Source organism: Eumetopias jubatus, unplaced genomic scaffold, assembly GCF_037043125.1.
Source record: "Eumetopias jubatus isolate StellerSeaLion01/CBP00866 unplaced genomic scaffold, mEumJub1_p1.0 scaffold_3, whole genome shotgun sequence".
Taxonomy (NCBI): Eukaryota; Metazoa; Chordata; class Mammalia; order Carnivora; family Otariidae; genus Eumetopias; species Eumetopias jubatus.
This window is the reverse complement of record NW_028274809.1, coordinates 4,211,436-4,228,304: the sequence shown is the minus strand read 5'-3', so window position 1 is coordinate 4,228,304 and position 16,869 is coordinate 4,211,436. Positions and strand designations below refer to the sequence as shown.

At 53.4% G+C, this 16,869-nt stretch overlaps 1 protein-coding gene across 2 annotated transcripts in view; it reads left to right on the top strand.

Moving 5' to 3' along the window:
- Positions 1–678: 678 nt before the first annotated feature.
- Positions 679–16,869, top strand: part of MLPH (melanophilin) — a 36,037-nt gene continuing 19,846 nt past the window's right edge. For both annotated transcript variants that reach the window (XM_088022010.1, XM_088022011.1), the window contains exons 1-3: positions 679–788; positions 16,151–16,372; positions 16,524–16,636. In XM_088022010.1, coding sequence (XP_087878136.1) covers positions 679–788; positions 16,151–16,372; positions 16,524–16,636 — 445 coding nt within the window. The remainder of the gene's footprint in view (positions 789–16,150; positions 16,373–16,523; positions 16,637–16,869) is intronic.

The following is a 16,869-nucleotide window of genomic DNA, read 5'->3' as shown; positions in this document are numbered from 1 at the left end:
CAATGTGCGCCCGGGCTCCAGAGCTCCCACAGCCAACCTCCCTTGGGTAAACCGAGCTCCCGCTGACGGTGCTGCCCACGGGCTTGGTAGCCCCTCCCTCATCTGCCGGCACTTTGGCCCCACCGTGGGAAGAATGTGCACGCCCCCCTGCCCCCCACAGACACAGTGACCTCGCAGGCATCACGCTGGGGCCACCGCTCAGCAGGCCAGGGCGTGCACCCGCGACTCCACAGCTTGACCAGGAATCTGGGGGGGATGTTGCCTCTTTTCGGCGGTGTTGCTTCCACCAAGGGTTCTAAGGCAAAAAGCCCATGGATGGAGCACATCTCCAGCATTTCCCCAGCATTTCTGGGGTTCCCACTGCAGAGCACGACCCTGGGACGGGGGAAAGTGGTGCGCCCCTAGATACTGACATCACCAGCGTTATCTCACAGTGGAGGGACAGCGGCCCCGTGGCTCAGTGTGTGAGTCCCAGGAGTGCAGGAATTTCACACATAAACCTGACACATTTCAGCTACACAAATCTGCTTAGTAAAGCCCTCCGCCCAGGTCCAGACAAACTGCCCGGGATCTCGGTGCATTCTGTTTTGCCTCTTTGTGCCTTAGGCGCTGTCCACAGGCTTATGGGGTGACCACCGGTGATCTTGTCTTTTCCAGGTGTGATCCTGACAAGCAGAGATGGGGAGAAAACTGGATCTGTCCAAGCTCACGGACGAAGAGGCCAAGCACGTCTGGGAAGTGGTTCAGCGGGACTTTGATCTGAGAAGGAAAGAAGAGGAAAGACTGGAGTAAGTGTGGGGGGCCGAGCCCGCCCCTCCGGTGTCTTCCGCAGGGGCCTCGTGGGGCGCCCAGGGCGGGCAGACACCGGGAGCATGGGTGCAGGACACCGGATGGGAAGCCGGCCGCTGGGAAACGTCCCGCTTTCTGGGCTCGGCTTCCTCCTAATTAAAGTGAGGGGACCTGACTTTCCAGCCTGCATTCAGGTGTCCCCTGAATAGTTTTATTTCCTCTTGACCCAGCTTCAGGGTCATGTTGTCTCCTGAGCCAGGTGATGCTTTGCCCATGACATGGCGAGCTAGAGGTGATAAAATAGGGAAACACCCAGAATGTTGGGATGGAGGGGTTTTAGGATCAAGGCTGGCTTTGTCTGTCCTTCCAGCGTGTTGGATGGCACCCATTCTTGAATGGGCGGCCATGGTTGGAGCCAGCCCCCTCCACCATTATTTACCCCCCTACACTTGTAACGCTTAGCTGGGCACTGTGCTCCTTTCTGACCCTTTCTTGGTGTCCGTGGCGGCTGGTAGATCTATTGAGAAGGAGACCCTGGAGCAAAGATTCATGGAGGAGGGGGCAGGCACTCCAGGCGGAAGCAGAGAGGAGGTAGGAGAGGAGTGGGGTGCCAGCTGTGAGGGTCCTCAATAGGACTCGGACCTTCGGAGTCCCAGCCGCCGTCAGGCAGGGGAACAGTGAGACCCGGCTTCTGCCCCGCAAGCCGTGGGCTCCGAGAAAAGAGGGTGGAGCCAGCAAGTCTGCCCACAACCGGTCGTGCGGGTACCACGGGCGACTCAGGGTCGTGGCCGGAGTAGCTGGGAGGATGGGTCGTCGCTGCCTCCCCTGGGGAAGGCGAGGTGGAGCAGGTTTGGGGGAACCAGGAAAGGGTTCAGACACGTCGCGGTTAGGTTGCCTGTGGGACGTCACGTGGACAAGTGAACACACATGTGCTGCCGGGAGCTCAGAAGGGAGTGTGGAGCTGTCACCGGCAGATGGTATTTGTACGAGTTTCCTGGCGCGGCTATGCTATAATCACTGTGAATTCAGCGGCTTACGACGCGTCCGTTTCTCATGGTTCTGGAGGTCAGAAGTCTTCAGATCAAGGTGTCAGCAGGCCTGAGTTCCTTCGCGAAGCTCCGGGGAGGAATCTGTCCGTGCCTTTCCCAGCTGCCAGAGGCGCCCCCGCTCCCTGGCGCCCGGCCCTGCCTCTGTCCTCAGGGCGGCCAGCCTGGCATCCAGCCCTCACTCCGCTTTCGTCCCCCTCCCTCTGCGCCTTGTAAGGACCCGTGATGGCACTGGGCCCGCCCAGATCATCCAGGGTGACCTCCCGCCTCAACATCCTTAACTTAATCACATCTGCAGGGGCCCCTTTGCCAGGTGAGGTGACATAGTTACAGGTCCCGGGAACCAGGAACGTAGGACAGTTTTCACGTGCGAGGAGCGTTATTCGACTGACCCCAGTGTGTCATCACCAGGCAGGAGGAGACCCCTGCAGGAGGGAGTCCAGAGAGAGAAAGATGGGGCCCCCAAGGAGACAGAGAAGGACCAGCGGGGAGGGGAGCTCTGGGTCCCAACACAGAACAAAGTCCATAACAATGGACAAGCCACTAAGAGAGACAGGCGTGGTTCTGGCAGGCGACCCCGGTGTCAGCGGGGAGGGGTCCAGGTCGGTGCCGCCGAGGCCTCCCGCTGCCCCCTGCCCCGCCCCCGCCCCCACCTTTCTGCCGTGGGCTCCTAGTCACCCCCTGGCTTTGGCCATGAAGCCGCTACCACCCTGCTGGCCTGTGGGGACTGCCAGCCCCTAAGGCGCCCCCTCGAGACCTCACACTGGAGCCCACAGGAGGCCTTGACCTGACCCGACCTCCAGGTCCCAAGCGGGGGCCAGAGCTGCCCGCCCTGCTCTCCGCCCCTTCTCCCTCTGCTTCTGATGACCCCACTTCTCCACGTGGTGAAGCCCCTCCCTCTTTCCCTTCTTCCTGTGACCCCTCCAGTGCCCTCTCACCCTTACCCACAGCAGCTTCCTTGCCTTGGCCGTGGCCGCCAGGCCCTGCCAAGGGCCACGAGCTCGTGCCAGCAAAGGCAGCCTAGCCTTCCCACTTGACAGCACCCCCTTCCCCGGGGATGGACCAGACCCTGCCTCCAGGCAACCCAGCGGTTGTCGACTTTTATTTTAAGTATATATAGAAACACGGATAAATGGGAAGGAGGGGAACCCAGCTCTCAGGAAGCAGAGGGAGGACCACCTGGGCCAGGTCCCAAGAGGCAGCCTCTTTCCCAGAGACCCTTGAGCTGGGCTGCTCTGCCTTCATCTAGACAGCTGAAGCGGTCTCGCAGAAATCCGTTTCTTGCGTGAAGATGAGTCCCTTCTGACATCCGTCATTCCCTATTGTCATATTCCTTGGGTCATTTCACATTGCCAAGAGGAGACAGGCCCAGCTGACCTCTCGATGCTGTTGGAGACGGAAGGCTCCTACAAGGATGCGGACCGTGACTCCCCCGGTCCTGTGTGCAGCCTGTGGCCCAGGCCAGGCCCCCGGGGCCAGTTATGATCAGGGTGCCCCCCCTCATTCAGCAGCTTCTGATGCTGTCTGCTCAGAAAGGGCCAGTCATGGAAGAGGGAGGCGGGGGTGTGGGGGGATTGGCCCACTCTGCCATGTCTACTGGGCCTGCCATGTGCTTGGGGGTGGGCTTGTTAAGTACCCGCTACCAGACCGGAGGAGGCTGTCCCGGGGGGTGTCAATGCCGTGCAGTGCTGTCCTGGCCCTGGAAATGCGAGCTGCAGAGAGGCTGTGGCACACGAACATTAAGCCAAGCGCAGGGAAGCCCACTGGCCTCACCGTGACTGGTTCTTGCCATGCAGACAGGGCTCTAGCAGGTGACACGTTTGGGACGTAAAGAGTCATTCTGGGAGGGAGGTGGGAGGGAAGGGCTTTTACAGTTCTTACCATTTTTGATGGTTTCATCTCTTGTTCACTGTGCTGTTAGTTAAATATTCAGCAAAAACTAAAGCTGCCTCTGACTGTGAGGAACCTCTTCTGCAGTGTCCCCCCGACCCCGGGCTGCCGCAGGACCCGGGCGTGTGGTCCCGAGGCACAAGGGTGGGAGTGATGAGCGCCAGGAGGTCAGGACGTGGGTTCAAGTCCAGCCCAGACAGGCAGCTTTGCTGGGAGAGGGCACGGCTCACACCAGCCTAAAAATAAAGACTCTGGGTTCTTGACACCAGACTTGGTTGACAGAGCAGCTGGCTAACTCAAGTTCTCTGCTCCGTGAACCAGTCATGGGCCAAGCGGAGAAATCGGTCATCCGGAGACCATGAGCTGGGTAGCCGTGTGACAAACCGGAGCAGCTCGGGAATCGCTCCGATGGGTTTCTGATGTCTTGGCCTTCCTCCGAAAGGGACGCCAAATGGAAGTCTCGGCTCGAGGAACCGACCACAGTCACTGATGGAACTGAGTGAACGGGGAAGAAATTGTGAAACCAAGAAACACGTTCACTAAATGAAAAGAACTTTCCTATCCTGAATATGCATCAGGTGGACGCCGTGTCTAGGCCTGATTCGCCCGGAGCAAATTTGCCAAGGGGGCAGTTAGCTAAACAACCAGCTCACCGAACATACCAATTGGAAAATAGACAACAATGATATTTCTCTTAATATTTACAAGTTAACAGAAATGTGTATTAGGTGGATTTCTCCCCAGACGTGGAAGTGCCAGTCCTCTATAAAGGATGTTGGGACAGGGCCGGGGTAAAGACTCCAGCACCTGTTCCCAAGCTGTAGGAGCAACACATCTTTGGGTCTCCTCTGTCAAAGCACGTGACAAACGAGCTGGCCCAGATCCCTGATATTTGGGAGGAGAGGCAACACAGATGCCTTCCCTCCGAATTGACTGGAAGGAGTTTTCCTAGGTTCTAACTCATGAGTGGCAGGTACCACATAGAGAGCATCCTGAATGGGGGGCTTTCCTTGTAGGCTGTTTCGGGAAATGCACGAGAAGGAAGGGGGAGGCCGTGCCGTCTTTGATGTGGCCCCAGGCACATAGAAATCTCTCCCTGGTACGTGCACCCCGATGTTTATAGCAGCAATGTCCACAATAGCCAAACTGTGGAAAGAGCCCAGATGTCCATGGACAGATGAATGGATAAAGAAGAGGTGGTCTATATACACAATGGAATATTATGCAGCCATCAAAAGGAATGAGATCTTGCCATTTGCGACGACGTGGATGGAACTGGAGGGTGTTATGCTGAGTGAAATAAGTCAATCAGAGAAAGACATGTATCATATGACCTCACTGATATGAGGAATTCTTAATCTCAGGAACAAACTGAGGGTTGCTGGAGAGGTGGGGGGTGGGAGGGATGGGGTGGCTGGGTGATAGACATTGGGGAGGGTATGTGCTACGGTGAGCGCTGTGAATTGTGCAAGACTGTTGAATCACAGATCTGTACTTCTGAAACATATTTCAAGAGAAAAGAAAAAGAAGAAGATAGCAGGAGAGGAAGAATGAAGGGGAGTAAGTCAGAGGGGGAGACGAACCAGGAGAGATGATGGACTCTGAAAAACAAACTGAGGGTTCTAGAGGGGAGGGGGGTGGGGGGATGGGTTAGCCTGGTGATGGGTATTCAAGAGGGCACATTCTGCGTGGAGCACTGGGTGTTATGCACAAACAATGAATCATGGAACACTACACCAAAACAAATGATGTAATATATGGTGATTAACATAACAATAAAAAATTTAAAAAAAAATAAATCTCTCCCTGCAGTTGGCGCGTGGGACCAGGGACTTGGGAGTGGGGTGTTTACCGTGCAGCGTGCCCTTTTATGCCTGGCTTCCCATCAGGATGTGATGCTGCGCTCCAAAGAATCAAAAATTCAAAGATATACAAAATTAGGATGTTAACAACCTTGGCATCAGTAAGTGCTTTAGGGTGGATTTAACTTACTACCTGTTTCCTGCCATCGAGTCCTGAGCAGTGGCCTATATAATGAGGACGTGTGTCTTGCTGTGGATGAACTTCGAGCCTGAAAGTCGGGCAGACCCTTGTGTGAGAGCATGGTCCTCTTTATGCCCAGTCTGCTACCTGGTGCAGGGCCTGGGCTGCGAGCCATCCCAGGTGCTAGGGAGACAAAACAGGATTATCTTGGGGTGCCTGGGTGGCTCGGTTGGTTAAGTATCTGCCTTCGGCTCAGGTCATGATCCCGGGGTCCTGGGATCTGCCTACATCTGCTCCCTGCTCAGGGGGGAGCCTGCTTCTCCCTCTGCCCCTCCCCCCCCGCTCTTGTGCTCTCGCTCTCACTCTCTCTCAAATAAATAAAATCTTTAAAAAAAGTAGGATTATCTCAGTGACACAGAAGAGTGGTAGCATGCTATTTCTGATAATTTTGTTGAATAAAATGGAAATAAAAATATTTTCTTAACGTGATAAAAGTACCCCTCAAACAACAGTCATCAGGCTCTATTAACATCAGAAGCAAGAAAAGGATTTCTATCATCAGCACTCGTCACCACTAATTTAGCATTGTTCTCGATGTGCTGGCCAATGCGATTAGAGAAGATAGCAAAATAAATCCTGTGGTCAGGGAGATCCATAGCTATTATCTGCAGATGTGAAAACCCAAGGTAGTTCTCTGTAAAACCAAGAAAAAAGAGAATTTAGTAGCCTGGCTAATTACAAAAGAATATAAAAGAAACATCAGGGTCCTCTTTAAGCTTAGACATCAAAAATAATCCGTTAGAAAATAGGTAGAAAAAAATTCTATTTACAATAAAAATATGAGGTACCCAGAAATATATACATATCATAAATGTGCGATAGCAGTATGAAGAATAGCACAAAACATTATGGAGCAACATTCGAAAATGTTAAGTAAATAGCAAGTGACACCATGTGCTCTAGATAGCAGAAGCCTCTTGCTGCCCGGGAATCGGTGAACCATAACCCTGGTCAAATTCCTGAGGCACTTTGGGGAGCATGAGAAAATGTTGCGGAAAAACAAAGTAAGGTAGGAGGGTTTAAATAAAAATAGTAAGAAGGGCTTTGTTCCAGGAGATAATTTACTTCAGTGCCACATTAACTAAAGTAAAGTGGTCCTTCACAGATGTCACCAATGAAACAACATGGAAAGGTCTAAAATACAACAAAGTATGTGTAACAATTTCTACTACAACAAAGGTAACATTTCATACCTGTTAGAAAGGTTAGTCTGGGGACAGTTGACCACCAGCAGGGGTGAGGGTTAATCTCAGATTTTTAATGGAAATGTTAAAAACGTAAAACACGTAACTAGGGATATTCCTGGGAGAGAATATACATAAATATGTATAGAATCTTGAAGTAGAAGAACCTACATGTGGCAACACAGGCAGAAATCACAATAGAAGCTGTTCATAAGTATTGACCAAATAAATATGTACCTATGAAATTTAAAAGAAAATTTTCATTTTTGAAAAGAAGAAACAATGTAACAGAAAAGGCAAGCATTCCCATCCTTGATCTATAAGGAGCTTCTTAAAATCAGAAAGATGTCGGTTTTCCAAATTAGAAAACCACAAAAAAAAAAAAAACAATGAAATGGAAAAAGGATATGAACAGGCAATTCACCAAATAAGAAATGCCCTTGGCCAATAAACGTGAAGAAATAACTAAAAGAATAACAAGAGAAATACAAATTAATCAAAATATATCGTTTTCACGGATTTCCAAAGATGAATGAGAATCCCAGTAGTCAGCCCGGCCGCAGGGTGCAGGCAAATGCAAGGGCTGAAGAGAGGGATAAATTGGACCTTTGCAGAGGCCAGTCGGGCCTAACGTAGCCAAAGCCCTAAACGGGTGCTCACCCTTGGTGCTCACCCTTTGAGCCAGCAAACTCTTTGCTAAAAGTCATGCTAAGGAGAGAAGCAAGAGAGGATATTCTGATCCAGCAAGGATCTTAAGGGCGAAGAACTAGAAAGACCCTAATGTCCAAAATTACAAGTTTCGCTAAGTAACCAACTTGAACCATGAATTCAACAGTGGATCACCTGGCGCCCATTAAAAATAAAGTTGTAGCAATAAGTCTTCATGACCAGTCCTAAGATATTAAGTGGAAAAAGCAGATTGTGAAAACGTATGGGTTTATGACATTTCACTTTTTAAAAATGCAGAGAAAGGTCTAGTAATAACAGAGGCTCTGCGCTCACTGAGCTTTTTCTTGCTCTGCTCCCCTGCACTCACGTCTGGGGGTCTAGCCCCTTCTGTTCCTTTTGCTGATCCTCCTGGACCCCCCGGTATTCACGTTCGGAGGGTCCAGGGCCCCCACCTCAGCTCTGCTCTGTGCACGCTCACTCCCTGAGGTATGCGCACCAGCACCGTGGTGCTGATGCCCCCTAGACCCGCCCTGCCTGGTGGAACGAGGAACTAAGCTACGTCTGCTCCCCAGGGTTGTGGCCAGTAGCCACCTGCACCTGTTGAGCCCTTGAAATGTGCCTGTCGCAACTGGGGAACCAACTTTGTCTTTTTTTTTCTCAGTGTAACTAAGTTAAGTAGCCCCATGTGCCTCGTGGCTACCATATTGGATGGCGCGGGTCTAGAGAGCAGGTCCCAGTGTATGCCCTCAGCCGAGAACTGTGCTCAGAACCTGCGAAGCAGGTAGACAGACGACTGCGGAGCACGTCGGCCAGGGGTCTAACCAGTATCTCCAAGACAGCGCATCTAAGACAGGTCTGGATTCCCCCAAGGCCCCCACCTCCCCATCTTGGAATCAGCCTGGTTGCTGAGGTCAAGTGCTCAGGAATCACGGTCATTTCCACTCCTTCCCTCTCATCCTACATTTCATGCCTCAACAAACCCTGTTGGCTCAGCCCTCAAGATAAATCCCGGCTGTGGCTGGCCAGCCACACAGAGCCACCCCGCTTCATGCCACACCATCTCTCTGCTGGACATCTCCCCTCCACCCTCCCTGCCCTGTTGTCTTTCTCCCCGTGGCCCCCAGGAGTCGCCTTTCCCGCAGGTCTCCCTATTGCACCCTCCTTCACAGTGCTCGTATCCCTTCTCAGACATCACCTCCTCAGAGAAGCCTCCCCAGATTGCCCTTTCTAAAAACAGCCACCACCGTCCCAACACTACTTCCTTCTGCTTATCCCGCTGGATCTCCCTCCGCAGCACTTAGGGCTCATCTAATATATGAGTCATGTACTTGTTGAGTAGAATCTGTCTCCCCGCCCATGTCTAAGCCCAGTGAGGACTCAGTTTTGTCACTAGCACCCAGAACAGTGCCTGACCATGGAAAGACTCCAAAGTGCACTTTGGATGTGCACTTGGGGGCTTTGTGTTACGTCATTTACTCCCTAGACAAGCTTGCCACGCGGCTGCTCTTCTTAGCCATATTTCCAGGAGAGGCCGCTGAGGATGGGCCAGGCTCCCCGGCTGTGAAGAATGTCCAGAAATGAATGGTTAACTGTGGGACTGTGTGGGGGAGGGGAGATCTTGCTGCGCGTCGGTTTGTCATATGGCTCCTCTCTGTGCTCAACATTCATCCTCGCTACTCGGCTGTTAAGGAGTCTTCGCTACAGAAAAGATAGGCGTGATTTTTTAATCTTTTTTTAATTTTTAATTCTTAATTTTAATTTAATTTTTTAATGTCTGTACATAAGTACAGACTAGCACCCAAGGAAACCACCTGGAAGGGAACATGCAGAGAATGACCCAGCTCTTTAACTCCCTCCATCTGGAGAAGAGCCGGGGCTACGGACACCTGCATCCTCGACCCGACGGCCGTGCGCAGCAGAGAGAGAGGCGAGCCTCCACCTGGCGTTCTGGAGGCCGTACGTACTCCCTGCTGGTTTGCGGGCTGCCTCCTGGGCTCCAGTGAGGTCCCGAGTTTGCAGCTCAGCAGCACCCCCATCTATGAAGGTAGCTTCTCAACTGCATCCGCGCTGGGAAGGATTGGGTAACCCCAAAGTGCAGGGGGAGCGAGAGAGCTCAGGCAGTGACTCATGCCCCTGGGCGAGGACAGAGCTCACCTAAATAGAACACCCTGTTTTCAAGGGCACAGCCCGAAAATCAAATATTAGCCCTGTGAGCCTTCCCCAGAAAGGCAAACAGGTGGACCTGTGGATTCGCAGTCTCTACAAACAGATGGGAGTTCCTGAAATGCTCTCTGAAAGCTCTCCCAGCGTGAGACGTGGGCAAGCGCGGCGGGCGTTAGAAATACTGCTACCAAGGGATGTGAGGTCCCCCTAGCTGGGGGGCCGCGCGGGGCCTGGAGGGTAGGCTCAGCCGGAGAGTGCCCCTGGGGCTCCTGCGACACCAGGGGCCTCTGGCTCTCACAGCAGCAAACTGGTCAGACGTGTCCTGTTTGTCGTCCTGTGGTCAGTCTCGTCCAAGGACTTCACAAAACGTTAGCAAGTTTCTGTTTCCTGTCATTATCCTTCCTGATATTTATTCATAGAGTCAGGACTTTAGATCCACATACTTGCCCTTCAGCTCTCCTTACGCTACGCTGTCCTTCAGTTGTGACTGACCATCCTGCCTAGTTTGGGCGCCGTGCTTTCAATGATTTAGCATCCTGATTCTGGGACTCATCAGTGCCTTTGGGCCCCAACACCGCGTCCCTGGGGTCACGCCTGCGATTCTTCTCTCCGTCTGGAGCACATCTGCAGGTTATTTTCTCAGGAAGGGCACGGGCTGTGGAGTTGACCGCTGGGAGTGAGAGCTCCTCTTGCCCACGTTCCCTTCAGAACTCTGGCAGAACAACGCGCCCCCAAAGACGCCCACCTCCTGATCCCCCGAATCTGTGATTGAGTCAGTCATGTGCCGAGGGAGGATGTGCTTGCAGTTGCAGTGAAGGCTGCTGATCAGTGGGCCTGGACTTGGGGAGACGGTCCTGGGCCCCCCGGCTGGGCTCAGGGTGATCACAAGGGGCCCAGCAGGAGGAAGGAAGGGGGGAGGCAGGAAAGCACTGTGAGGAGCACCCCACCAGCCGTGCTGGCTCTGAAGGTTAGAGGAAGGGGGGCCGCGGGCCAACGGTACGCCCTCGGGATGCTGGAAAGAGCAAGAGAACAGATTCTCCCCCAGAGCGTCCCAGAGGGATTACCGTCCTGCCAACACCTCAATTTTGGCCCCGTGACCGCCACGTCAGACTTCTGACCTCCAGGGCCATCCGATGAAAAGGCGGTGTTATTTTAAGCCATGAAATGTGTGGGCATTTGCCAGAGCAGCAACAGGGAACTGCCCCTGGCCGCCAGCTTCCTCTCCCCGCCTCGCAGAGAGCCACCGGCCCGCCGGCTCGTGCTTCCGCAGAGCGAGCCCGCCGCATCCCAACCGAGCGCTGCGGGCCGTCCGCGTGTGTGCGGCCTGCAGTCCAGCAACTCCTGAAGACCCCGCTCCTTTTCTTCTCCTGCTTGGGAGAGGTTTCCTGTATTCTTCCAGTGATCACTGCTTCCGTGGCATGGTCAAAACTCAGAGCCACCCAAGCTGTGCCGAGAAGAGCAGCCCCTTAATTGCCCGTCTCAGGTTGCTCGTGGGTCCCCACCGCCTGAGCGGAACATGGCTACAGCTTGTTGGTGTCTGGGTCCAACCCTCTGCTCGCTCACACCGACTCTTTATGGCCTCGTCTTGTCTTTCAGAGTCCCCCATCTCCACGCCCCCTGCTTCTGGCCCTCGGGGTGACAGAGTTGCTGGGGTCTTGGCTCCACACACTGCCCACTGGCTCCTTGCTGGTCCCCGAGACAGAGTAGAGGGTCAGGCCAGCTTCCCGAATGAAGACCATCACTCGTGAATCGTCCTGGCCGGGCGCTGGGAGTGGCTAGCCCCCACCCCTGAGATCCCTGATCCCAGCCATCGGCCTCTTCACCCCAACCCTGGACTTACAGTCCCCGGGCCTCTCAGCACCTCATGCTGTCCTCCAGGGACAGGATCTAAGGATCACCTGAGCAGAAGGCCTGATCCGAGCTCACGCCTCTTTCAGCAGCTGCTGGGGGCATGGGTGCCATGGCCACCATGTGTTCCTCCCTAGCTGACCCTAGAGGGTGTGCCACCAACCCCTGGGTCCCGGGCTGTCCCCAGTACTCACACGTTTCCACCATGCTCCCCTCAAGATCCCCCCTGAGGGGGGAGAGCAAGGATGCATGGGTCTGCCCCCTTCACGTCGCCCCTAGCCCTCCTCCCTTCCGCACCCAGTCACGGCTGAGCAGGAACTTGCCTTCCCTGCCCTGTCCTCACACCAGACCCGCCTCGTCCTGTGAGGTCCCTAAGCCTCTCTTGAGGACAGCGGGCATCCCCCCTCCACTCTGGGCTCTGGATGTTGGCACCCACCCCAGGGCCGGCTGGAAGTCAGCGGGCAGAGCACAGTGCTGTGGGTTTCTGATGCCAGGGCCGCCGCTCTGCTGAGCTTCTCCTCCATCTGTCCCTGATTTCACCGCCACCCCCTCTCTCCTCATTGCTCTCCCTTCAACCTTTGCTCTGTATCTGGGACAGCAAACTTGCTCCAGAATCAGCTGTTCTCAAGCATTTTGGCCTCAGAGTCCCTTTACATTCTTAAATTATTGAGAACCACAAAGAGCTTATGTTCATATGGATTATGTATGTCAACATTGACCCTATCAGAAATTAAAACCAGGCATTTTAAAAAAATACTCATTCATTCATTCATTGAAAAATAACAACAGTAAGCCCTTACATGCAATAAATGACATTTTTATGAAACATAACTTTTCCTGAAACAAATGAGAAGACTGGCATGTTCTGTATTTTTGGAAATCCCTTCCACATCTGGTGTAATAGGAGATGGTTGAATTCTCGTTTTGGCTTCTGTTTTGAATGTATTGTAATATGTTGTTTTGGCGGAAGAATTTGAAGAAAATCTAGCCTCGTACCGATATGCAGTTGGAAAAATGGGGCATGTTTCAGTAGTCTTCCCAGATGATTTTTTTTAAGATTTTATTTATTTATTTAATAGAGTGAGTGAGAGAGCACAAGCAGAGGGAGCAGTAGAAGGAGAGGGAGAAACAGACTCCCCGCCGAGCAGGGAACCCAATGTGGGGCTCGATCCCAGGACCCCGGGACCATGACCCGAGCCGAAGGTAGACGTTCAACCATCTGAGCCACGCAGGCGCCCTCTTCCCAGATTGTGGACATTGTGCTTTGATACTACATGGGAACCCAGCAACTGGTGATTTCTTCAAGGTAGTTGCACGGTGGGATCTGAACGCATATTAGTGAACTAAAATCCATCGATCTGTCCTGCGCTCAAAGTGCATCTTGTATCCGTGTGAGGTTTTGTCACACCATATACAGTTTCTAAAGGGTGACACATTTCATTATATACCGAAAAAATCACATTGATGACCGTCACGGCTGATCTCATCAGCAGCCTCTAAGTGATGGACACTGTCAAGCTCACGGTGGCAGACATAAATTTCCCAAGGTTCTTCTTCGTGCTCGAAAGCTTGAGTTTTGTCATGGGCCACAAATATCGTCCCTTGTTTTCCTCAAGGTGACGGGCTCACAGTGTTCCTTTCTAAAAGAATGTCTGGCAAACACCCCAGTCAGAATAGTTTATCTTCCAGTTGTGCTTTTAAGTAAAAATGATGCTTCGTGAAAAAAAGAAATTCTAGTTCATGTCAGAACTCCAGCAACTGGCTGCTTCCTTACATCGAGACCTCGGTGGTGCTTCAGGACGTAGCAGAAATGCTTTCAGGACGTGCTTCTCATTTCTTCACGTGGGACATTAAAAAGACATGGGCTCAAGGGTCAAGGTTAGTAAGATGAGTAACTGTTATTGTAGCATCAAGGACATGCCTTGAATCAGGACACACTTCATCAAAGACATGGTCTTTGCCTTTGTGACAAATACCGCAAAGACTACTGGTCCGGTTTGTACCTCTGCCTTAACCCATGCCAAGGTCCTAGCTGTTTGGCCGCCATTGCTTCTCCACGAGTACAGGAGAAATAACATCTTGGAGAAGAGAGAGAACATCTCCGCATTGTCACTGAAATAGTTTTGACCTTGTGGAGCCTCTTAAAGGGTCTTGAGAACCTCCAGAGGTCCCTGGACCACACCTTGAGAATCACTGTTCTAAATCGTGGGACGTAATATGTACGGCGGTAATTCCGGCCCATTGTCAGTTTCCATCCCTTCCCATCTTTTTTTGGACCATCTCTCCTCCACCTCAGTGAGCATAGCCTAGCCTGTGGTCTTTCCATCTCAGCCTGGTTCCTTCTTTATCTCCTCCTCTCTCTTCATCCCAGTTAGTGCACCAAGCACGCCTGTTTCAAGTCTTCTTCTGGTTCTGACAGTCGACCACATTCAGGGTGTCTTTTCTTCCTGGGGCTGACTTGAACTGATAGCTGCATGTTGGGCCTTTGCCTGCTGATGCCGCCATCGTGGAGTGACATCTGGTCGACCCAGTGTTTGCCACAGGCAGGGTGTGTGGATCGCTCTGGCCCCCCTCGCCTCTTCCCTGTGCGGCTCCAGGTGGGGGTTATTGCCCCTGAAATATGTCAGTGTCCAGCCGCCACCCACGCGGCTCTTATCTCAGATGACTTCCGGCCCCGGGATGCGGTGTGTATCCTACAGGTCCTCATCCTTCTTCCTGCTGGGCTGGGGTGTGGTTTTGCCTGGATGCAGAATGAGGGGCACTCACTGATAGAGAGGTGAAGGGGTGGCCTCTAGATTTTCTGGCTGATGCAGATATTGTCTGAGGGGAAATGGGGGAGGTTAGGCCCTCCCCACCTGGCTCCAAGTGCCTATGCTCCCGGGCTCGGGGCAAGGATGTCCGCGCAGCTTTATCCGTGGATGACAGCTCCCCACCCCCCCGGATTGCTGCCAGCACAAGGCCATGTTTTCTTGGTTGTCCAAGCTGAGATGAGAGTTTCGTTTGTGGGCCCGAGTTCCAGAGTGTTTGAACAACGAGCGGGGAGCGGGAAATCAGTGAAGTGCAATCAACGCCACTTAAAACCGGGAGTAGTGTTCCAGAGCTTTCTAGAGGTGCTGCCTCGTCTCCTGCCTCCACCACGCTCTGGGGTGTCCCCTTCAGAAACCACAGGCGCCGAGTTCCTACAGGACAGTGGCATCCAGGGTCTGTCACTAAGAATGGAGTTAAGTGGATCTCATCAAAAACCAAAAATATTGCATTTTGCAGACATTCTTAAAATCCAGAACGGTGGAATGTGTCCATGATGTGGAGGGGACATTTCCCAGTTGGTTCAATTTGGCGAGCCCACCGGGAAGGTCTGGGGGGAACGTGGTTTTCCCGGGACATCCTAGTGCTGGATGTTTCCTGCGCCGGACACGCTCCAAACCAGACCATTGCAGCCTTGCTCTGTGGGAACAAACGGGCGGGGTGGGGGGGGGGCAGCTCAGCTTTCTCCCCTGCTGGAAGGGACCCAAAACTGTTTGCGAGGAGATGCCTCCCGTCTTTGTCCCCAGGACACTTGTGGCCTCCCGGGGAGAGTGCAGTGACCCATCACTTTCTCAGTAGGGTGCCAGCCCAACCCCCACTTGCCTGGTGTCATCCTCTGCCCAGAGCCCTTAGCTCAGGCCAGCGTGCAGAGCAGGGCCTTATAGAGAGGAGCACAGCCTTGCGCTTGTAATGAGCTTTAGCTCTGCCTTCTCTGTGGTTTCTGTGGCAGCTCTGACCAGCCCGTGAACCACCTGGATTTCTCTCTCTTCTCTAACCTCCTCTTAAACAATTAGAGTGGGCAACAGATTGGGGTTGGGAGTAACCATGTGACCTTACCAGGTGCTCCCCCAGGACCCTAGCTGGTCCTGGCCCTGCTGGGCTCCCCAGAGCCACCAGCCTCACCCCCTCCAAGGAAGGTGACTGCAAGCCCGCCCTCATCGGGTGAAACGGGGTGCCGGAACACAGTCTCTGAGCTCTGCGCTGTGCATCAGAAAAGTTCCAGGCTCCGTCTCAAAGCTAGAGTTCAGGACCTCTGTCCCTCCTCTCTCCATTCTGAGTTAGGTGGTGTGGGCAAGCGGTGACAACAGTCCCAGCCCGTGATTCTGAGACTTGATGGGTCGTGGCCCTTTGGCACTGGATGAAAGTCACAGGCATGCAGCTTGGAAAAACGTACGATTGTAAAAAGTCACGGAAATGTTTAAATGCAACTTCATTTCTATAAAAATATGGTGTTTCGATTCCAGCCTACCCAGACTGCACATTTGACCCCAATTTGCTGGGCTTCCCACTTGGGAGAGAGTGGGAAGGTGGAGGTGGCTCTGCAGATGGTGACGGCTGCCTGGGGGGGTGCCTCGGCCCGGTTTCTGTATATGAGAAAGTTCCTGCGTGTGTGTGTGTGTGTGTGTCGCACACACATGCGTGCAAACATTTAAAACCTGTTGCAAAAATAAGGCAGGTGTCTCATAGATTCCTTGTTTCTGATATTTTCCTAAGGGGCTTGAAGGGCCGGATTAAGAAGGAGAATTCCCAGAGGGAGCTGCTTGCGGACACGGCGCACCTGAATGAGACCCACTGTGCCCACTGCCTGCAGCCCTACCGGCTCCTTGGGACCCCCAAAAGGCAATGCCTGGACTGCCGCCTCTTCACCTGCCAAGACTGCAGCCACGCCCACCCTGAGGAGCAGGGCTGGCTCTGCAACCCCTGCCACCTGGCCAGGTGATCCACGGCCTGGTGTCCAAGGGACCCTGGGGTGCTAGGGCCCGATGTGTCCCCTCCCCCAACCCCGGTGGGGCTGGCTGAAGAAGGGTGGGCACGGACGTGCGCCACCCAGCACAGCGCCGCGGGCCTGAGCTCGGTGTCTCTGCAGGGTTGTGAAGATCGGCTCCCTGGAATGGTACCACCAGCACCTGAGAGCCCGCTTCAAGCGCTTTGGGAGCGCCAAAGTGATCCGCTCCCTGTGCGGACGGCTGCAGCGGGGAGGTGAGGAGCGCACCTCTCCCCGGGGTCACTTTTTGTTCCCATGCCTGTTTTGGGTTTCACGACCAAGCAGATCCTGTGGAATGGGTGTGTGCCCCTGTCCGTCCCTTGCGGGTGTTTTGTACGACGTTGGCCACTCTCTGGGTAGTGTGAATTTCTGCACACCCCCGGCCTGGCCCCCCGGGAAGTCCTGCATGCTGTTGACAGCCCCACTAGTTGAAATCCTATTTTTCAAG